At 41.0% G+C, this 23,017-nt stretch overlaps 1 protein-coding gene across 1 annotated transcript; it reads right to left on the bottom strand.

Annotated features, from left to right (window-relative positions):
* Window positions 1-6,480: 6,480 nt before the first annotated feature.
* Window positions 6,481-21,819, bottom strand: ACTC1 (actin alpha cardiac muscle 1). The gene is made up of 7 exons (XM_058162174.1): window positions 21,532-21,819; window positions 19,989-20,137; window positions 15,636-15,960; window positions 12,057-12,218; window positions 10,639-10,830; window positions 7,514-7,695; window positions 6,481-6,824 (listed from the first exon to the last, which is right to left on the bottom strand). Exons 2-7 carry the CDS (start codon window positions 20,115-20,117, stop codon window positions 6,681-6,683), a joined length of 1,134 nt encoding a protein of 377 aa, XP_058018157.1. The 5' UTR covers window positions 20,118-20,137; window positions 21,532-21,819; the 3' UTR covers window positions 6,481-6,680.
* Window positions 21,820-23,017: the final 1,198 nt, after the last annotated feature.

Raw genomic sequence — 23,017 nt, 5'->3', positions numbered from 1 at the left:
CAAACGGTGGCAGTCCCGTAAGTAACCCGGTCCTAAGCCATGGAGCGCTTTAAAGGTGGTAACCAGCAACTTGAAGTGCACCCAGAAGACCACAGGCAGCCAGTGCAGTCTGCGCAGGATTGGTGTTATATGGGAGCTCCGACCAGCTCCCTCTATCACCTGCGCAGCTGCATTCTGGACTAGCTGAAGTCTCCGGGTGCTCCTCAAGGGGAGCCCCATCCAGACCCGCACGGCTTCCAAACACCGGGACAGCACTTTGACAGCTTCGTTGGGGCGGCCTGGGATGGAAAAGTACAGCTGCGTGTCATCAGCGTACAGTTGATAACTCACCCCAAAGCCACTGATGATCTCACCCAGCAGCTTCATATAGATGTTGAACAGGAGGGGTGAGAGAATCGACCCCTGTGGCATCCCATACATGAGGTGCCTCATAGTCAATCTCTGCCCCCCTGCCAACACTGTATGTGACCAGTCAGAGAGGTAGGAGAAGAACCACCGATAAATGGTGCCTCCCACTCCCAAACTCTCCAACTGGCGCAGCAGGATACCATGATCAATGGTATCAAAAGCCGCTGAGAGGTCTAATAGGACTAGGGCAGAGGAATAACCCCTATCCCGAGCCCTCCAGAGATCATCAACCAACGCGACCAAAGCTGTCTCCGTGCTGTATCCAGGCCAAAAGCTGGACTGGAACGGGTCTAGATAGACCGTTTCATCCAGGAACTGGGGTAGCTGACATGCCACCACACTCTCCACAACCTTCACCACAAAACAAAGGTTGGAGACAGGACGGTAATTACCTAAAATGGCCGGGTCCAGGAAAGGCTTCTTGAGGAGGGGTCTCACCACCGCCTCTTTCAAGGCGGGAGGGACAGCCCCCTCCAACAAAGAAGCATTAATAATTCCCTGGAGCCAGCCCCGTGTCACCTCCTGTGTGGCCAGCACCAACCAGGAGGGACACGGGTCCAATAAACATGTAGTGGCATTAAGCCTACCCAGCAACCTTTTACCCAGGCCAAAAATGGGGAGCACAAAGGCCAAAAATGGGGCGTGCAGGGGCCGTAAATGGGAGGCATGGAGGCCAAAAATGGGGCATGCAGAGATGTCAATGGGCAGCAGCAGTGATGGACAACGACAGTGGCGATGGCCAGGGGCGATCCCTACAGCCTAGAACAGCTGATAGGTGATATTCCGGGAGGCAGATCAAACCGCTAATCAGCTGCTCGTGCTAAATCAGGCTTTGCTGAAGCTGACCAGGCTATTTGCTGTTTGCTGCAAGGAGGCAAATTGCTGGGAGGCAGAAGCAGGGGCAGATTTTTCTTTCTTGTTTTACTCCCCAAAATCCAGGTGCATCTTATATTCTGGAACGTCTTATAGTCCAAAAAATACAGTAATTGCCAATTACCTTTGTTAAGCAAGGACTATCTGTATATCATTTGCATGATGTATTGGACATTTTTGAATTTTTCAAAATAACAAACAATGCAATGTGACCGTTAGAATGCTACTTTTGACTCCTAGGGATTATAATTTTGACACACCTGGAGTTAGAGAAGAGGGCTGGTATATCAGATTCTCAAAATGAATGTACATAAGTGGGCAGCGGTAGGTAAATTCTGTCACTTCAGAGTTCATCCTCTCTGACATGAAAATGGGGTTAAGCAGCTTCTTTTATTGATGGAAGAAGTCACTTATTGAGTTTCCAAGCAAAGTTGGGTTTTGATGCTGCCTGAGCTCGATTGATTTCCAGCAGATATTCATGAGCAGCCTAAGTAACAACATCAATGTAAGTGGAAGTTCATGATGTTTCCTAGCCTGGTAATGATCTACTGAAAATAAACAAGCTCAACACCACCAAAACCCAACATACATTCTCTACTATTGGATCACCAAGCGAAGTGTTTGTTTATACCAGAGGTGTCCAAACTTGGCAACTTTAAGACTTGTGGACTTCAACTCCCAGAGTTCTGGGAGTTGAAGTCCACAAGTCTTAAAGTTGCCAAGTTTGGAGACCCCTGGTTTACACCATTTAGCCTTACTTTTCAAATAAACTCTGTGGACCATATGGGTTTGGACAACGTAGATAACCTTTCAAGTTATCTCCCATTTACTCCCTATCATACTTTTTTTTTAAGGAACAAATCTCCAGCTCCTGGTCTTTCTTCAATTTCATTGGTTGCATGAAAGACCAGATTTGCCAAATAGCAAGGGCTGAGTTCTGTTATTTATCCCCTGTAAAGAAAGTACCTTTCTGCTTGAGTTAAAATTAGATTGGCTATTTTTATCTTTATCACGTTCCTTTGTTTGCCTCTGCCTCACAGCAAACTGAATAGCATCACCAGAATGCAAGGACTACACAGAATATCCAGAGGCCACGCTTGGTAAAATGGTAGGAAGTTTCATTGAGCAGAGACTCACGTCCAGGTGAATAGGTGTAGCAGAAAGGTTAAAACGTCTTCTAGTTGGCTTCAGCTCCTGGTAGGAACATTCTTTGCTGCATGTGTTGCACAAGGAAATATTTGGGTGACTTCTGCTTCAGCTTCAAGCTGAGCACAAGCTGGAAGCTTGAGGTATTCCGTATTTTCTACTTGTAATAATCAGGCCTTTGAACTATGGTGCTGGAGAAGACTCCTGCGAGTCCCTTGGACTGCAAGGCAATCAAACCAGTCAGTCCTAGAGGAGATCAATCCTGACTGCTCTTTAGAAGGCCAATCCTGAAGATGAAACTGAAATACTTTGGCCACCTAATGAGAAAGAAGGACTCACTGGAGAAGAGCCTCATGCTGGGAACGATTGAGGGCAAAAGAAGAATGGGATGACAGAGAACAAGGTGTCTGGATGGAGTTGCTGAAGCAGTAGGCATGAGCTTAAATGGACTCCAGAAGATGGCAGAGGACAGGAAAGCCTGGAGGAACATTGTCCATGGGGTCGCGATGGGTCGGGCACGACTTTGCAACTAACAAGAATAATCAGCAGCGCAGGACAATTCTCTGTGGCTATTCCAGAATCAATTAAATTAGAACTTGAGTAGTTTGCCACTTTGAAGTGGAAGGGGGAGAGGGGATGATAGTAACATAGGTGTACTATCATGCAGGTGACAGTGATAGTCTTAATAGGTAAGTAACTGGATAGCTGGTTCCCTGGTTCACACTTGTACCTAAAAAAAGTGGTTAAGTGAGCTTAATGAACGTAGGTGCTGTGTAAGCCCAGCCTTGTAATTTATTTACAATCCAATGTAGTTGAATAAACAACCATGGTTAAGGGATCATGAGTAAATTTGTCATGCAAATGCAGCTCAGGTATGGACAGATAACTGGAATACAATATTTTACCATCTTCATTCTAATGAAAAGTGCTTGAATAGTCAAGCTAACACACTGATGCCTGAACTTAAAAAAAATAGAGTTTTCTTTAAAAAATACTGATTTCCTTTAGTTCAACATGCCTAGTTTTGTTTATTGTGTGAACTGAAAACTCCTATTTAACTACGTAATGGTATGAGGTTACACTGAACAAAAAGAATTTCTCACTGTTTAATCCAGACAGATTAATTTGAAGTTTCAACTTTCCACTATTTATTATCAAATAGTGTTTAAAAATTGGCATGTGGAAAGATGCCAATCTTGCTGATGTCATTGATCGACAATGGATCAATGACATCAACAAATATTATGAGCCCAATTGGCCAAAAAAAAGCGCAGAACCATACAGGTTAGAAACATGTGAAAGAAGCTTTCATCCTAGAGTGGATAGACAATGGCTAAGATGATGATGATGATCATCATCATCATCATTATGATGATTTTTTTAAATTTTATTTTGTGTATAACATTATATACAAGCACATACAATAAAAGGAAACAATAGGACAGGAACGGTAGGCACTTTTGTGCACTTATGCACACCCCTTATAGTCTTCTTAGGAATGGGGTGAGGTCAATGGTAGACAGTTTTTGGTTAAAGCTTTTGGGAGTTTGAGAAGAGACTACAGAGTCAGGTAGTATGTTCCAAGCGTTAACAACTCTGTTACAAAAGTCATATTTTCTGCAATCAAGATTGAAGCGGTTAACATTAAGTTTGAATCTATTGTTTGCTCTTGTAATATTGTTATTCAAGCTGAAGTAGTCTTTATCAGGAAGGACATTGCAATAGATGATTCTGTGTGTTAAACACACACTCTTGTCAGAGTCGGTGGAGTTCTAAGTTTTCTAATCCCAAGATTTCAAGTCTGGTAGTATAAGGTATTTTGCTGTTTTCAGAGGAGCGGAGAACTCTTCTTGTAAAATATTTCTGGACACGTTCAATTGTATTAATGTCAGAGATATGGTATGGGTTCCAGACAGATGAACTGTATTCAAGAATAGGTCTAGCAAATGTTTTGTATGCTCTGGTTAGTAGTGTAGAGTTTTTGGAAAAAAAGCTACGCAAAATTAGGTTTACAACTCTTAGAGCCTTTTTTGCTATGTAGTTGCAGTGGGCTTTGGCACTTAGATCATTTGATATGAAAACTCCAAGGTCTTTAGCAGGGTGGGGGTCATCTGTAAGGTAATGTCCATCAAGCTTGTACTTAGTGTTTGGGGCTTTTTTCCCAATATGTAAGACTGAGCATTTGCTGGTTGAGATTTGGAGTTGCCAAGTTTTAGACCAATCGGATACAAAGTCAAGGTCTTTTTGAAGGGTAGTAGTATTGTTGGTGGTGTTAAATAGTTTGACATCGTCAGCAAATAGAACACAATAACTTGAGATATGGTCACAGAGATCATTTATGTATAGTATGAAGAGCGTTGGTCCAAGAACGCTGCCTTGAGGATTTAAAAAATACCCAACTGGCTCAATGTAATTTGGGAAGATACACAAAAACAGGTCATAGAACACAAGGGGGCTTGATCAGTGGTAGGATTCAGCCAGTTTGCTCTTCTTCGGGAGAACCGGTTGTTAACTTTCTGAGCAGTTTGGCAAACTGGTTGTTGGAAGAAATCATTAGGGCAGAGAACCGGTTGTTAAATTACTTGAATCCCACACTGGGCTAGATGGTATCACTGATGCTCCAAATATCATCACTGTCATCATCATTCTAGCCATTGTGTATCCACTGCTGCATAAAAGCCTCTTCTGCATGTTTTCAAACAATACGGTCTTGAACTTTTCTTTGCCAGTTGGACCCACAATACATGCTGCTGTTGTTGCTCCATCTTGTTTTAGATCTCTTTTGTGGATGCTTTTTATCAAGTGGAATCCATTCTATGATGCCTTAGTCCACCTGCCATCTGTTGTTCTTGCTATGTGACCTCCCCATCTCCATTTCAATTCTTTTACTCTCTTGATGGCATCATATATTTTAATTTGTTCTCTAATCCATGTGCAGGCCTTTCTATCTTGTCTTGCGTTGCTGAGTATCTTTCCATGACTCTTTCCATGAGTCTTTGCATCACACATAGCTTTTGTATCAATTCTCAGGTTAGCGGCCATGTTTCACTGGCATATGTTATAGCAAGTAGCACACACTGATCAAAAAACTTTTCAGGCATAGGGAGAGATTGTCTTTGAAAATTACACTTAATTTGGCAAATGCCTGCCAGCCACATTTAACATGCTAATTTGATTTCCTTTTTTGTGTCATCTTCCATAGAGATCCATTAGCCAAGGTATATGTAGTAGTCCACTACATCTAGTTCTTCTCCAGATATAAAAAAAACCTACTTCCTTTGCTGAATTTATTAAACATAACCTGGCTCTTTTTCAGGTTTAATTTTAAGCCAAATGGTTTTCCTGCTTTGTGCACCTCTCATATGGGTCTTTGTAACTCTTTTGGGTCTTATGAGAAGAGAATAACGTCATCTGCAAATTTTGTGTGTTTTAAATAGGCACCATTGATTTTTATTCCATCTTTTGCCCAGTTTACTTTGCGAAATACTTCTTCAAGGCAGGTTGAGAAAAGGATAGGTGGGGTTTTTTTTTCTTGGATAGCTCCAAATATAAGCTTGCAAAAACTCATAGAACAGACTGTTTTATAAATCTATGTATTTGGTGAGAGTGCTTTCAAAAACTCTTTCTGTAAAATTATACATTCAAATACAAAAGGATGCTTTCCAATGTCAACAATAGAACTAAGATGCAAATCTCCAGTCTACCCCTGGGTGGAAACAGAGATTAGTTGAAATTGAGTGGCTTAAAAATTTGACAAATAAACACAACTCTTGAGTGGAGACAGCTTATTAAATATTTTCTCACTAGTCACTAAACTAGTGACTAGAATAGAGATTTGTGATTTTTAAGGATTGTGCTCATGGAATGTTCTCAATTTTTTTGCTAATTTAACTGATTTTATGAATTTGTAGTATTTTTAAGCTCTCGTGGTTTAACAAAAAAAGTAATTGTCTTTTCTGTCTATATATTTTACTTACATTAATACTACTGTTTTTTTTAAATATACTGTCATCAGATAAATTTTTATTTTAAAAAATCAGACTACATAACATATTTACATTGCAAATCCCAGATCTTGTTTATTTATAAAGCAATAAATATTCAAAGAAGCATAATAAATTGCACGGGCATGTGTAAACAAACTGTACATTATAACCGAACCTAGTTCAGGAAGGATTACCGGGGGGAAAAATTATTTCAAGAAGCACATCATCCTGAGTGGGTAATTTGTGGCAAAGGGTATGGGAAGATGCTTAGAAACATTTGCGGTGGACAATAGATGGACCAGCCTCATCGTACTCCTGTTTGCTGATCCACATCTGCTGGAAGGTTGAAAGAGATGCCAAGATGGAGCCTCCAATCCAGACTGAGTACTTTCGCTCAGGGGGAGCAATGATCTAAATGGGGAAAATAAGCAAGAAGTTTATTTCAGAAGGAGCTGTATCAGCCTAGGTTTGTGGGCAACACAACTTGATTTAAATTGTTTCTAATAACAATGACTTCTTAACAGTGAGACATCAGGGCACAAATTGTACTAAAAGTCTATATCTTTTTTAGGAAGTAGAAAAGAGAAAATCTTCCCTTCCAATAAATATATTCTTTAAAATTGAAACCTTCTCCATTCTAAGGCCACGTAGATGAGCATTGTTCAATAAAACAGTTTTAACCCTAGAGAAATGTCTATGGAGATTCTCGTCATCCAGGTCATGGTTGCCCCAAAAGTGCTTTTTTCAAGAGGCAAACTGGACTTTCTGGGTTTTTCTTTGAAGAAGTTTCACTTCTCATCCAAGAAGCTTATTCAGCTCTGACTGGATGGTGGGGAATTGAAAGTATATGGAAGGAGTATAAATCCTTCCATTCCCCACCATCCAGTCAGAGCTGAAGAAGCTTCTTGGATGAGAAGCGAAACCTCTTCAAAGAAAAACCAGAAAATCTTGAAAAAATCACCTTTGGGATAATCCTAGAGAAGCATTGGCTACAGATTTTATTGAACCTTTAGTTAGGAGACTTACAAAGTTACTTCAATCTTTTCAAAAGCACACTTCACAGAGACTTGGAAGTTTGTTATATGAAACAAGTTTCACACCTTAATTTTCATTGTGCTGGGAGCCAAAGCAGTGATTTCTTTCTGCATACGATCAGCAATGCCAGGGTACATGGTAGTACCACCTGAGAGTACGTTGTTGGCATACAGATCTTTACGGATGTCAATATCACACTTCATTATGCTGTTATAGGTAGTTTCATGAATGCCAGCAGATTCCATACCTTGGGAAAAAATGAATATTGATAGGCTACTGACCAATGAGGTATAGAGGAAGCACAACATTTGAGCATTATTAATAGCAGAAAGCTATAAGGAAAAAAGTAAAAACAAAAAAGCATTCCTCAAATAAGAATTTTTTATAAAAATAGAAGGTACATTAGGTAATTAATACATTAGGCATGGGCAGACCTCACACATATAGCCCTATGGAATTCCTGGACTCATTTTCTGTAGGTTATAGATGGTTTCCTTTTTGTAATTGAAGAAAAGTGACTACATATTTTTACCACTTGAAAGTAGGATGCACCTGTAATGTAAGTCCTAAGAAGGCATGCCTCTATTAACAGGCAAATATCTTTCCCAAAATCCCCTTAAAAACACCAGCCTGCATATGTGACATGGCATCATCTGCTTCGCAGCCCTCAGTCTTCCATAAAATATTATATGCAACCTTTGAATCCAAAACTCTTTTCTTAAACCAGACCTGATCAAAGTACAGGTCAATTTGGAAGGAAGGATTTGGTTTTGCTTTGTGACAAAAAATGTCACAAAAATCAGAGAATTTCACATAGAGCCAGTTATTGCTTTCTCTCCTCCTCTAGGAATTTATACAAGAGAATTTTTGCTATCTATTTTTCTATCTCATGTATTGAATCATTTGATGTGGCTATCTCTGCTGCATGGACAAAAAGGCATAAGAACAACTGGTCTTATGGCAGCACATTGTCATAGACAACTAGTCTTATGGAGGCATATTGAATTGACCAGGACACCCCATGTGAAAATACATTTGAGTTGGATTTGGAGGTGTAGCTTATATAAATTCAAATAAAATTAATGAAAATGACATTGGAACAAGTGTCATTACAGATAACAGTTTTGGTGTGATACAGTACATGACAGCCATAGCTTACAAACTGACAACTTGCACGTGAGAACTCTGAGATGCAATGGATATTAGCACATGTGCTTGAATAAGAAAAAAAAAGTCAAGATTGCATATATGAAGGCAAAAAATAAATAAATGATGAAAGTATGAACAGAAGCTTACCAGTGAACATAAGAAAAACTTACATCAGAAATACAAATTCAAGGGTTACATTCCAATGTATTAGTTGACAGGTGGCATCTTAAAGTGAACTGAAATTAGATCCATAACAAGGCAACAGCTGATGAACAACTGCTCCTAAATCCACAAGCCTTGTATTATAAAGATTTGATGCATCATCCGTTGCAAAGGGAAATTAGTTTTTCTATCATGACTAAAATTGGTCTTGAAGAATATGAATCTACACTTGCTTTTTTTCCCCCTTGTTAAGTGATCACAGGGTGGAGCTCCTAGGCATTTTACCTGATTTTATATAAATTCATATAAATTAACCATCTAAAATGTACTGTAATTAAAGATGGCCACGCTGAAATCAAAATAAACCAAAAATGGGGAGTGGGTGGAATACACATATCCAAGCCACAAATTCCATGTTAATAAATGCCCATCTTTTTTTAAAAGATATTCAGCTTCACTTTGAGATTAGCAACATAATGGATCTGACACAGTCAAGACTGCCATTCTAAATTCAACACTGTGGAGGGATAAAAAAAATTAGCCCTGTAGGCACATTTATGCAAGGCTAGAATTCTTCTCTTGAATATAGTCAAGGTTAACCAAAGCCAAACCAAAGTGTACTTCAAAGGTATTTGTGCTTTTTTATATATATATACCTTTATACCCAAGGCAGCGTGATTGTGCATGAAATCATTTGTACCAGAAAAGGAAAGGAATTTGTGCCTTTAGCAGATATTCCTGGCCTATGTATTAATTTATGGTAATGGTCGCATTGTATGTTGAAGTAGAGAGACAGCCAGAGATAAAGATGTGCCCAAGAATTAAACATTTTAAATTATTTTTTTTATTTTGCTGGTGAAGAAAATTCTCATATCGTTAAGTGAGTAATTTCAATGTAAGTAATTAATTAAGATCGAAATAAGAGTTGTCATGCTTCTGACAACTTTATTTATTGGCATTGCTGCAGTAATTCCACACAGGAGGCAAACACATTCCAAAAATAGTAACTGAATGCAGGATTTTTAAAAATCGTTTGGCTAGATGGAATGAGAACTCTACAGCAACAGCTGCCGGTAGCCAGTTTCACTGTTATATTGATTTATGTTCCTTTGTTTAAAAAAAATTAGAAATGTCAATCCCATTTATCACATTTGCAAGGTAGTTTCAAAATATTACTATAAGGTCATAAAATGATGCCCCCTGTGTCCAGAACAAATGTCTCTATTGCAGGTAAGACATGCAGTGGTTCCTGGAATGAGGGAAAAGTCCTGAATTAATTGTAGTCAACAATAGTACTCAAACATCTTTCCAACAGTGTGTATAATGTAGGTAGATTGGTACTCCAAGACAAGACTCCTAATCAGCTGGAGTCTAACTAACTCATGGACTTTTCTTTCTCATCCTTTTGAATACAAATGCATAACCTGAGGCTGCAAAGCCACTTCCAGCCAACGTCTTAAGTCCTTTCCAATTCTTAAGTCCAACACCCATAGACAGTCCCTCCAAAAGTTATTTCAAAATATTTCTTAATGCTGCTGGAGGAGCAAGTGTATGTATTTCTTTGGGCTGTATTTGTTTCAATTTAATTTAATTTAATTTCTGCCCTGTCTTTTCATTTGTTGCAGTATGTCCCCACTAATAGTTTAGCAGGGTCATCAGCCCAGAGGACAATATGCATTTTTGATTGATATTGTTACTGATTTTTATTATTTCCAAAATGTTTTCTCTTTTTTCATTTTGCATCCTTTTAATTTTATATTTCCTTCAGAGTTTACTTCACAGTAAATTCCTACTTCACAGAGGAGCAATTAAACCAGCAGCCAGTCAGCCAGCCAAGACTAAAGTAACTTTAAGCTTCCATGTAAAAAAAATTCCTTACCAATAAAAGATGGTTGGAAAAGGGTTTCTGGACAGCGGAAACGCTCATTCCCAATTGTGATGACCTGTCCATCAGGCAACTCATAACTTTTCTCTAGAGAAGAGGAGGAGGCTGCTGTAGCCATTTCATTCTCAAAGTCCAGAGCAACATAACATAATTTCTCCTTAATGTCACGGACAATCTCACGTTCAGCTGAAAAGACAAAATCAAAAATGTATAGAAAGAAGGAAATGATAGAGGCTAAGAAGAACGCAAGCAAAACTGAAGTTAAAAATTGTCTCCCCATAGTTCAGTTTGGTCATTATTATTATTATTTGGTCATATATCCTCAAATAATTTTTACAGAATGCTTAGAAATGGAATCAGATAGGGCTTCACCATATCTGATGATGGGAAAAATTATGGAAAAATAGAGATGATGTAGAAGCAATCTAGATCCCACACAACTTTTTAATTTGATACAACACTGAAAATTTCACTGCTAAGCTTATGTGCATACTCAACACTCTCTCTCCCTCTCTCTCCCTCTCTCTCTCTCTCTCTCTCTATATATATATATATATGTAGGTCTTTGGTTATTCGGGTTTTCTCCCGCGTAAAATTGGAAGTGTCTTGGCGATGTTTCGACGAAGTCTTATTTGTCATCTTCAGGCTTCAGCTTCGTGCTTCGACCACGAACACGAAGCCAAACAACAGCAGTGCAGCTCACCAGCTCAAATCCCCCTGCAAATCAGACTAATCTGAGCACAACCAAGCCCCCACCAACACAGGACACACCCCCAGCCAATCAAAGCACAAAAAAACCCCCATCCAATCAGAGCACAGCCAAGCTCCCACCCAATCAGTTCAAACCCCCACTAGCAGTTAAAAAGGAAGAAACAGCTGCAATCCCACATTGCTCCCAGAAGCAAGCTGAAGCCTGAAGATGACGAATGAGACTTCGTCGAAACGTCGCCAAGACACTTCCAATTTTACGCGGGAGAAAACCCGAATAACCAAAGACCTACACACACATATATATATATATATATATATATATATATATATATATATATATATATATATATATATATATATATATATATATGTATATATGTATGTATGTATATATGTATGTATGTATATATGTATGTATATATATATGTATATACATACATACATACATACATACATACATACACACATACACACACACATACACACAGTGTTGGGATTCAAATAATTTAACAACTGGTTCTCTGCCTTAATTATTTCTTCCAAAACCAATTCATCAAACTGCTCAGAAAGTTAACACCCGGTTCTCCCGAAGTGGTGCGAACTGGCTGAATCCCACCACTGTATATATATCAACAGTAACTTTTTAAATTCACTTTTGAGAGGCATAAACAGTGATCAAAGTACATTTCAACTGTAATTACCTGTTGTTACAAAGGAATAGCCACGTTCTGTCAGAATCTTCATGAGGTAGTCAGTCAGATCCCTGCCAGCCAGGTCCAGACGCATAATAGCATGGGGAAGAGCATAACCTTCATAGATAGGGACATTGTGTGTGACTCCATCCCCTGAATCAAGGACAATACCTGTAAAATAGAAATGCCCAAATTGTTATAATGCCACCATTTTTTTAAAAAATGTTCTTGCACATGTCATGCAACCTCTCCTGATACAGGTTAGGAGAACAGAACAGAACGGGGGGGGAAACCCCAATACACAAAGAGAATGTGCAATTAAAGTCTGATGTGACAGATGAGCATGAAACATAACCTTCCTCAGTTAATAATTCTCAGTATCTTACCAGTTGAAATGCCAAAGAGAATATTTTCTTAACTTCAGCCAACTGTAGACCTTAATGCTTCCTTGAACCAATTTTGGATCAAAATGGCTTCACTAGATCTTTCTTTCATATTTATGTCATCCTGTAGTTGCAGTTTGCTAATTTTATCAAACAAGCAGTTGATAATTTTAATAAACAGTTGATAATTTTAATAAACAAAGAACTTAGCTGTACAGCGAGTTTGTGTTTGAGTTTGTGCCATTCAGCTGAATCTAAATTAGTTGTTTCTAATACACTCTTAAATTTGTCTATTATAGATGACAATTCTCCTTATTTTCCCATGATTTTTACACCCTGTGGCCCTTGAGATATATACAGCAGTGGTGCTTGTTTTCATGGTCTCACAACATCATTCTGCTATATCTTAATGTCTAGTATTATAAATGTAGAACTAACTGCCTGAATCCCTCTTATTAGGGCATCCGCTTTGATCTCAGCTGGATCTATTAGACTATAGACCTATATGGTCAGAAGATGGGATGATGGCAGGCACAGGAGATCATCAACGGCATTTGAGTACATTTATTGGCAGCATCTGTTGAATTTGGTTGATCCCTCAAAGCTAAGCAGGATCAGACTGGTTAATGCATTGCTGGGAGACCACCATAAAGTTCAAACACTATATGCTGGGAAGAAAAATCATCATCACCATCAACGTCATCATGTGAAATAAAGCAATAGCAAATAATGTCCATGCTACTGTTACCAAGAACGCTAATTGTCCATATCCATCAAAGGCTAAGCTCAGTTTGAGGGAAACTTTGCCTTTTGACTGAGCTCAACAATGGTTTAACTATAAAGGTTTCAAAGACATTCCTGGCAATAATTAACCCAACGTATTGGCAATCTCCAATATGTTAAAAGGCAGACTTCCTTAACTTGAGTTAAAATTGAAACCATTTAAATTCCCAGACTTCTCCAGCCGCCATGGCTTTTTGGTGAGAATTCTGATTTGAAAATTCACACATCTACAAGGGACCTAGGTGGGAAGAATTGTTATGAGATCCAAACAGCATGAGATCATACAGGATCAATAACTATTTCAGATGCTGCTACCTTAATATGTGAAGGACAATCATTTGTATGGGTATTTCAAATATAGTAAACTGGATTTTCTGTAGAGATTCTCAGTCATCCAGGTCATGGTTGTCTCAAAGGTGCTTTTTCAAGAAGCGACTGGACTTTCTTGTTTTTTCTTTGAAGACGTTTCATTTCTCATCCAAGAAGCTTCTTCAGCTTTAACAGGATGGTGGGGAATGGAAGGATTTATACTCCTTCCATATACTTTCCATTCCTTCCAAGCGAAAATATGTTTTGCTTCTTATTCAAGAAGCTGAAGAAGCTTCTTGGATGAGAAGCAAAACGTCTTCAAAGAAAAAACAAGGAAGTCCACTTGCCTCCTGAAAAATCATCTTTGGGACAACCATGTCCTGGAGGACTGAGAATCTCTACAGATTTTTAGCTGGGAATATGTTTTGCTTCTCATTCAAGAAGTTCAAGAAGCTTCTTGGATGAAAAGTGAAACATCTTGAAAGAAAAACATAAGAAAGTCCAGTTGGCTCCTGAAAAAGTACCTTTGAGACAGTGTTTTTTTCATCTTTTCAAGAGCAGGAGGAAGCATGTACAGTATAGGCATGTAATATTCTTTATTTTAGATTTTGAGCACAGAAATAGGATACTATTTTTCCAAACTGTAGAAGAGTAGCAGAGAAGTGGGTTTGTATCTATTATAGCTTTCTATCAAAATACCTACTACCGTATGTGCAATAATTGCACATGTTATACATATCACAATTACACTTCTGATTCAGTAAAGTCTGCCGTTCCTTTCATGTATAAATTACAATTACAATTTCTACTTAATGCTGTTCTCAGTGGTAAGCAAGCAGTGTTCATTAAAAGATTATGCCTTTTCTCTTAAGATAACTTTTAAATATGAATATATTTGAGCTGCCACTATGGTGGATGTCTGTTCCAGTATTCAGACCGTTTAAAGCATCAGTTTGTCAAAAGTGAAGGATGGGGGCATTCTCTCTAAATCAATATAGTATTAAGTCACTGTAATCATAACATCCAAGGGAATTTGTAGGAAATGAAGAAATGCTAATTATTTGAGGCAATTAAACTTCCAAGAGGTGTTATCATTTTTTTTAAAAAATGATATTTTTAAATAGTACCACCATTCACAATCACCTGTCAGAATACTAAAATCTGAGGTTTTACATTTTTGTTTTGAATTTAATTCTGCATTATACGGGTGCCATCTGGAAAGTTGACTCCCACAGGCATTTTTCTAATCCATCCATTTAAATAAAGAAATATGGTTTTCTTCATGAAATGGACTGAAATTCTGTCCACTAGGGAAAGCTGCTTCAAATAATGAAATGAACTGGTTTTGCATCTCAGAGACAGTGTTACTTAAGGACTATACAGCATATAAACATGTAGTCCTCAACTTACGAACACAATTGACCCCAAAATTTATGTTGCTAAGTGAGACATTTAAATGAGTTTTTGCCCCGTTTTACAATCTTACTTGCCATAGCTGTTAAGCAAACCGCTGCAGTTAGTAACATGGTTAAGTGAAGCTGTATTCCCCATTCACTTTGCCTGTCAGAAGGTCACAAAAGATGCCCACACGACAATTGCAACACTACAACTGTCATAAACATGAGTCAGTTGCCAAGTATCTGAATTTTAATCACACAACTATGGGGATGCTGCAACGATTATAAGTGTGAAAAACCGTCATAAGTCAGTTTTTTTTCAGTGCCATTGTAACTTCGAACGGTCACTAAGCAAAATGTTGTAAGTCGAGGACTATTGTATACTAGGCCAGGGGTCTCCAACCTTGGTCCCTTTAAGACTTGTGGACTTCAACTTCCAGAGTCCCTCAGCCTGCTGGCTGAGGAACTCTGGGAGTTGAAGTTCACAAGTCTTAAAGGGACCAAAGTTGGAGACCCCTGTATTAGGCAACCTGATGCCTTTCAGTGACTTTTGAATTCAACCCTTATCAACTCCACCCAACATGGCCAACCCTAAAGGATTTGTCGCTGTAGTCTGAAAAAAAGAAAGAGAAGGGCATGTTGTCTATCCGTAATATAAGCATTTACTAGGTCAGTGTTCAGGAAAGAATCTGCTGAGGAAAACAATTAACTTTTACCTGTAGTACGTCCAGAAGCATAGAGGGATAGAACAGCTTGGATTGCCACATACATGGCAGGCACGTTGAAGGTCTCAAACATAATTTGGGTCATCTTCTCACGATTGGCTTTGGGATTCAGAGGAGCTTCTGTGAGCAGGGTGGGATGTTCCTCAGGGGCAACACGCAGTTCATTATAGAAAGTATGGTGCCAGATTTTTTCCATGTCATCCCAATTAGTAATTATTCCATGTTCAATGGGATATTTCAAAGTCAGAATACCTCTCTTGCTCTGTGCTTCATCACCCACGTAGGAGTCTTTCTGGCCCATACCAACCATAACACCCTAAAGGCAGAAGGGACATGAAAAACAATACCATGGATTCAGAAACCTGATGCCGCCATCTTTCTCTATGAAACACCCTCTGTGAGTGTTTGCACTTTAATAATAACCTCTCACCAGTGTAGCTGTTGAATTCTAATACATCTGTGGGTGTGAAGTTGGGAAATCGTAAATACACAGCATGAAATCACTGACTTCTGTATGAAGATCCTTAAACTTAACAATCAATTTAATGTACATAATGGTTTTATTCTTCTGGATGGCCATTAAACATATGTAACATAAGGGTAAAGTAACACTACATGGTATAATATGGTAGATTTCTTCTTACTTCCTCAACACAAAAAGCAGGCCTCTGCACTTCCAAACCAGTGATGGTCAGCATTCCTTCTTTCACTCAAAATCTGATACCTACAGCACTTACTAGTAATTTATTCAGTCTGCAACCTTCAACTTCAGAAACATTCTCAAACCACCCCTTTAACCCATTGATTTTGGCAAGTGGGTTTTACGGACTCAGCAGTGCAGACTCACTTCTAAATCCTGAATTTGTATTCACTAACTTTGAAGCCTGTGAGATTTTTTTGATTAGCCCTTATAAAGATATCGCTCCAATATAACATTTGGATTTTCCCTTTATGTGAAATAGTGCAGTTAGGGGTGTGTGTGTGTGTGTGTGTGTGTGTGTATGTGTGTGTTTTCTTAAATTACATTTTCAACAAGAAAAAATGTACTGGGATTAAATTACCACAACATTGCAATTTCTGCTGCAAAAAGGTGTAGCATTGCAATAGATCCTAAGGCCTATTTATGTGACCAAATAACTTAAGGCAGTCACTTTTCTCCAAAAAAAAAACCACCAAGTACGATACTGTATTTATATGAAAATAAAAAGAGTTTAAGGAATATAAGATTTTTTTTTAGGGAGGATTGGAATTTGCTGCCAGCTAGTAAAGTTCACATGTTTATGATTTTGAGAAAAGATGGGAAGGAAAAAAGAAATATGGCAAAAGTACTATGGACAAGGCGGGAAGCATAGAGGAAAGATACAGCAGATTCAAAAAGAGAAAGGAGAGGATGGGAGATTACCCATGTATGCTTTAGATGGCTACTCCCCACAAGGAGACTACAGGACAGCGGTCTCCTGTGGATTTGAGCACTGAGAAATGATGGGATTAGTCATTTTTTTCTCCAATCAGAAACTTTCAAAGGACACTAAGTTCAGAAAGCTCATTTTCTAATTACTTTTGGAAATTGCCCATTAACTATTATTAAATTACTAGAGACCTTCAGAATGACAAGTTTTTTTGAAAAACCTGTGCAGATCTGCCTTCAAACAATATATACAAAAGCGAAAACCACTCAAGTATTAATCACGAAATGTCCAGAACCGTAAAGCCTACAAACCTGAAATTTGCTACGTATGTTCCTCTTGGCTTCTACGTGCTCACTAAGAAAGGATTTTTTGAAATGACCATCAGAGCATTAGTATTTCCTATATTATTATAACACACCCTGATGCTAATAAGTTAGATGTTCTACTCCCCCTCCCAACTTGAAAATAACTCTGAAGAGAATGGGATAGCATAGGACAGGCTGCTGTGGGACAACTCTCATGGAGAGAAGGGGCTAGAAACCCTGAGGAAGAGAAGGGGATAGGATAGGAGATGTTTCTGTGAGTCCAGCCTGAGGGAGAGAAGGGGATAGGAGAGGATCTATGGAGCCAGCCTAAGGGAGAAAAGGGGACAGGAGAGGATCTATGGGGCCAGCCTGAGGGAGAGAAGGAAGTAGGATAAGAGAGGCTTCTGTGGGGCCAGCCTGTGGGAGAGGAGAGGCTTTTGTGGGGCCAGCCTGAGGGAGAGAAGGGGAGAGGAGGGGATCTATGGGGCTAGCCTGAAGGAGAAAAGGTGAGAGGAGAGGCTCTATGGAGCCAGCAAGGGGAGAGAAGGGGAGAGGTGAGGTTCTATGGAGCCAGCCTGAGGGAGAGAAGGGGAGGAGAGGATCTAGGGGCCAGCCTGAGGGAGAGAAGGGAGAGAAGAGGAGAGGATCTAGGGGCCAGCCTGAAGGAGAGAAGGGAGAGAATCTAAATGGCCTGCCTGAGGGAGAGAAGGGAGAGGAGAGGCTCTAGGGGGCCAGCCTGAGAGAGAGAAGGGGAATGGAGAGGCTCTATGGGGCCAGCCTGAAGGAGAGAAGGGGAGAGGAGAGAATCTATATGGCCTGCCTGAGGGAGAGAAAGGGAGAGGAGTGGATCTAGGGGGCCAGCCTGAGAGAGAGAAGGGGAATGGAGAGGCTCTAGGGGGCCAGCCTGAGAGAGAGAAGGGGGTAGGATAAGAGAGGCTTCTGTGGAGCCAGCCTGAGGAAGAGGAGAGGCTTTTGTGGGGCCAGCCTGAGGGAGAGGAGAGGCTTTTGTGGGGCCAGCCTGAGGGAGAGAAGGGGAGAGGAGGGGATCTATGGGGCTAGCCTGAAGGAGAAAAGGTGAGAGGAGAGGCTCTATGGAGCCAGCAAGGGGAGAGAAGGGGAGAGGTGAGGTTCTATGGAGCCAGCCTGAGGGAGAGAAGGGGGCAGGAGTGGATCTAGGGGGCCAGCCTGAGGGAGAGAAAGGGAGAGAAGAGGAGAGGATCTAGGGGGCCAGCCTGAAGGAGAGAAGGGGAGAGGAGAGAATCTAAATGGCCTGCCTGAGGGAGAGAAAGGGAGAGGAGAGGCTCTAGGGGGCCAGCCTGAGAGAGAGAAGGGGAATGGAGAGGCTCTATGGGGCCAGCCTGAAGGAGAGAAGGGGAGAGGAGAGAATCTATATGGCCTGCCTGAGGGAGAGAAAGGGAGAGGAGAGGCTCTAGGGGGCCAGCCTGAGAGAGAGAAAGGGAATGGAGAGGCTCTAGGGGGCCAGCCTGAAGGAGAGAAGGGGAGAGGAGAGAATCTATATGGCCTGCCTGAGGGAGAGAAAGGGAGAGGAGTGGATCTAGGGGGCCAGCCTGAGAGAGAGAAGGGGAATGGAGAGGCTCTAGGGGGCCAGCCTGAGAGAGAGAAGGGGGTAGGATAAGAGAGGCTTTTGTGGGGCCAGCCTGAGGGAGAGAAGGGGAGAGGAGAGGATCAATGGGGCCAGCCTGAGGGAGAGAAGGGGAGAGGAGAGGACAGAGGAGGCTTCTGCAAGGCCAGCCTGAGAATAAGAAGGGGAGAGGAGAGAATCTATGGGGAAAGGCTGAGGGAGAGAAGGGGAGAGAAGAGGCAGGTCGTAACTAGTCATTAATTTTCAAATTATGTCAGTTTATTAAGCCCGGTCACATAGTTCAAGGTATTCAGCTAGTCCTGAATGAAAGAATCTTAACCATGTTGAAGAATTTAAAGAATCTGAAATAAACAGCAAAAAAACTGAATATGAATTTGATCTTAGAAAGTTATAAATGGACTAAAGGTCGAGATAAAATTAGAATTTTGAAGCTTTTATCATAAGAGTTTGGAATTAATGATAAAGTACAATCGTTTTTCATGGGAAATAGATCCAGTTTGATTTTTATAAGACATAACATAGATAAATAATTTTAAAAAGCCGATACCGAAGAAGATTAAAGTCTAAAGATTTTAGATAGAGGAATATATATATATGAAGAGTTTCTAAATTTGTTTATATTTGTGAAGGTTAAAAGTAACTTTTTTCTCTTTATTATGTTCTTATTTTTCTTTCATTTTTTTTCTTTGCATTTTTACTCTTTTTCCTTGTTGCTTTAAGTTTGGTTTGTAGTGGATTTTACTATTACAATCAACATTTTTAATAAGTTAATAAAATAAAATAATAAAAATAGTAAGGAGGGGGGAGGGGAGAGAGAGAGAGAGACTTATTGAAAGAAAGAAATTGAGGGGACAATGGAATCTGAGTTGGGCTAAGAAATTTAAATATTTCCTGGAGCCAAGTAGGATTTAGAGAAGCACAGGAGAAAGGAGGAAGACAAAAAATACTGTGCTTGGACCATACACTTGAATCACAGTGATTAAAACACCTGGGCGATCTATTCCCGGAAGCGCTCAGAGAGCGTTACCTGGTGCCGAGGGCGGCCTACAATGGAAGGGAAGACGGCTCGAGGGGCATCGTCACCCGCGAAGCCCGCTTTCACCAAACCTGAGCCGTTGTCGCACACCAGGGCGGTGGTCTCTTCATCGTCACACATCTTGGAAAGGAAAGCGGGAGCTGCAAAATACAAAATCAGCGAAGGTTCACCATCTCTGGAGGCCACGTGGAAGGGGGCGCCGCCTACCGGTTAGAGTCGCCGAAGTTGGATAAGCCCCTCTCTCCCCCACTCCTCTTACTCTCTCCTCCCCCCCGTCTGGAAATCCTTTCCCCTAAGCCCGAATCAGCAAGAAACGTACAAGTTGCTTCGGCAAAAAGACGTTCAGGCAACGCGGGAATCGATTCTTAAGAGGCTGTTTCTCCTGCCAGATCGCAGGGTGGATCCTCCTTGGTGACCGGGAGGTCCCAGTTTGGCCGCGCACTCTCCATTCACCCGTTCGAGCGGCTGCACGTGGATTTGATTACTGTCCGGACTCCACAGGCTCGCCACCGGACGATTTTCGCTCCGGCTGCCGCAGGTCCAAGAAAGCCTTTGGCGACGCGTTCGACCCGTCGCTTCAGCTAACTGCCTTTGCCTGGGTTGCCTAACCCGCTCGAAATCGCCGCCAGCTACTTGGAGGTTAGGGGATCGGTCTCAGGAACCCCCGGGCTGTGAAAGAAGTTTCCCTATTGAACCGCCCCGCCCGGCAGCCTTTCCTTCATACTTAGAGGGCACAATGGCATCTGGCTTGTGCTTTCATACTTTGGTAGTCAGAATGCAAGAAATACCTTTATCATTTTAATGTATGCCGATTAGTGTGCAAAGTGACAATAAAGCTATTCTATTCTATTCTATTCTGATTCTATTCTTCTATTCTATTCTACTATTCTACTTTACTCTACTCTACTCTATTCCATTATGCAAGAAATACCTTTATCATTTTAATGTATGCCGATTAGTCTACATTCAAAGTGACGAAGTTTTCTATTCTATTCCATTCCATTCCATTCCAGGGGTGGCGGGTGGCTGCATGTTTCTTCGGGCGTTTGTTTCCCATAACAAAGGGGCAAAGAAAGTAGGAAAACTTGGGAAATTTACAGCCGTTCGGGGCAGAACCAGAAAGAAAAAGGTCCTCGCTAGGGTGTAGGCGGTTCTCTCTCTCCCCCCCCAGCCCGCCGCCCCCCATTAGAGAGCAAAGAAATAGAGGGAAACCGCGGGTGGGACGGACGGTGCTTCCTCGCGTTACAAAACTTCGGGTACCGAGAGATCTCCTGGGTGGAAACCCCGAGCCAACTGAGATGCGCGAAAGGATTGCGGAGAGCTGAGGTTTCCGTTCCTTTAGCGCCACCGGACGATTTAGCTTCGGCTACTCTGAAGACTTCTGGTGGTAGGGTAGCCACTTTGCAACCGCTCCCATGGTAGACCCGATTTGCAACGCTCTCCCCACCCCCACCCCCATCCCGGACATTCCTCACACGCACCCGCGGCGATGGGAGGAAAGCTGGGGACGATCAGCTGCGCTGTTGTTACTCACCGGCTCAACACTCTCTGCGCGGGGGTTTGTGGAGCGCCAGCTGGGTCTTGCTCTAGGGAAGCGCCACCCATTTATACCCGGCGGAGTGGCGGTGTCGCTCTCGGGCTCCGGAGGGACCAGCCAGGCACCTTGTCCTTATTTGGTCGGCTTCACGCCATCCACTAGCCGTGAGGCCATTAATGGAGTAAGGAAGGTAAAAAGTCACAGCCGTCCGAAACACTCGGGGCACCACAGCCCTTGTAAGGAAAGCGAAGGGGTTGCATTCAGCTGGCAAAGGGGATGGCCAAATAGGGCACCCTGTTAAGACGGGGGGGTTGGGATGTGGAAAGAGGGGTGGGAAGGTCGAATCTTGTCATCCCACTTCTGGAGACAAGTTAAAAACAGTGTGTGAGTAAATGAAGGGAAGTCTGGAACTGACTTTTCCCATCATGGTAGTTTAAAGAATCTCAAAGCTGTAGCAAGATCAATGCATTAAGCTCTAGCTGCCACAGCGTCTGGCATGTGTCACCCTAGAGTGGCAAAGAACAAAGCAACTGGGCCATCCAAATCTTAACATTTCAAAGCACAGGGATGGACCTATTAAACATATTGCAGATGCTTGCTGGTGTCTCTTTTAAAAGCCTGTTACTTTCATTGTCCCTCAGTCCTGCCACACCTCAGTGATTCTCCATTCCTAATTGTTCCGCAGGAAGAGACTTTATTAAAATTAAATGGGCTTGTTTATGTGCAAGGTGGCTGGGATGCTGCTTCTGCTGATAAGCAACATTGATAACATTCCATCTTGTGCAATTAATCCATTAAGTATTTTCCCCCCAGTCTAAATAATCAGGGAATATCCAAGGATTTATTATACATTATACCATTCCACATGTGAATCTCCTTTCATGGTGGTGGCTTTCCAGCTGTGGTTCCTTACCAAGATTAGTATCTGTGGAAGGAAAAGATTGGAGGCAAATGGCATTTCTGTGTACTCAATTTATTTGCCTGCATGCACAAGAATATGAGATGATGTGCTGCTTTCCCCAATGGATTTCTCAGAAACTCGCAACAACGTAAGATGTATTGCAGAAAAAGCAAGTCATTTCTTTCTCCTTTCCTCATTTTTAATTCAGCTGCATGATCTGTGAGATGCAGAAAATTTAAAATTCACTGTGAACTATTAGTCAATTATGAAATTGTTTCTTGGGTGACTGAAAATACAGTCTATGGTCAGGGCCTAAGAGGCAAGAAAAAGAAGGGATAGTGTAGAGTGCTTATGACCAACCTCCCACTAAATCCATGAAAAGTTTTACTTGTAATAGCATACTGTGTGCCTCTTTAATCAGCAGAAATTCTATTCTAACAATTTACTGCTGTGATTATGATGGGGTGTAAGTATCCTATTGTTTCCTTTCATTATATCAAATTAATATAGTTATTGCGTACTTTTGCTTATATATATGCTTATATGATGTGTTGTTGTTTTATGTTGATGCTTGTGTATACT

Source organism: Ahaetulla prasina, chromosome 1 (genome assembly GCF_028640845.1).
Source record: "Ahaetulla prasina isolate Xishuangbanna chromosome 1, ASM2864084v1, whole genome shotgun sequence".
Lineage (NCBI taxonomy): Eukaryota > Metazoa > Chordata > Lepidosauria > Squamata > Colubridae > Ahaetulla > Ahaetulla prasina.
Note: the sequence above shows the minus strand (reverse complement) of the source record. Positions and strands in the feature narration are given on the sequence as shown.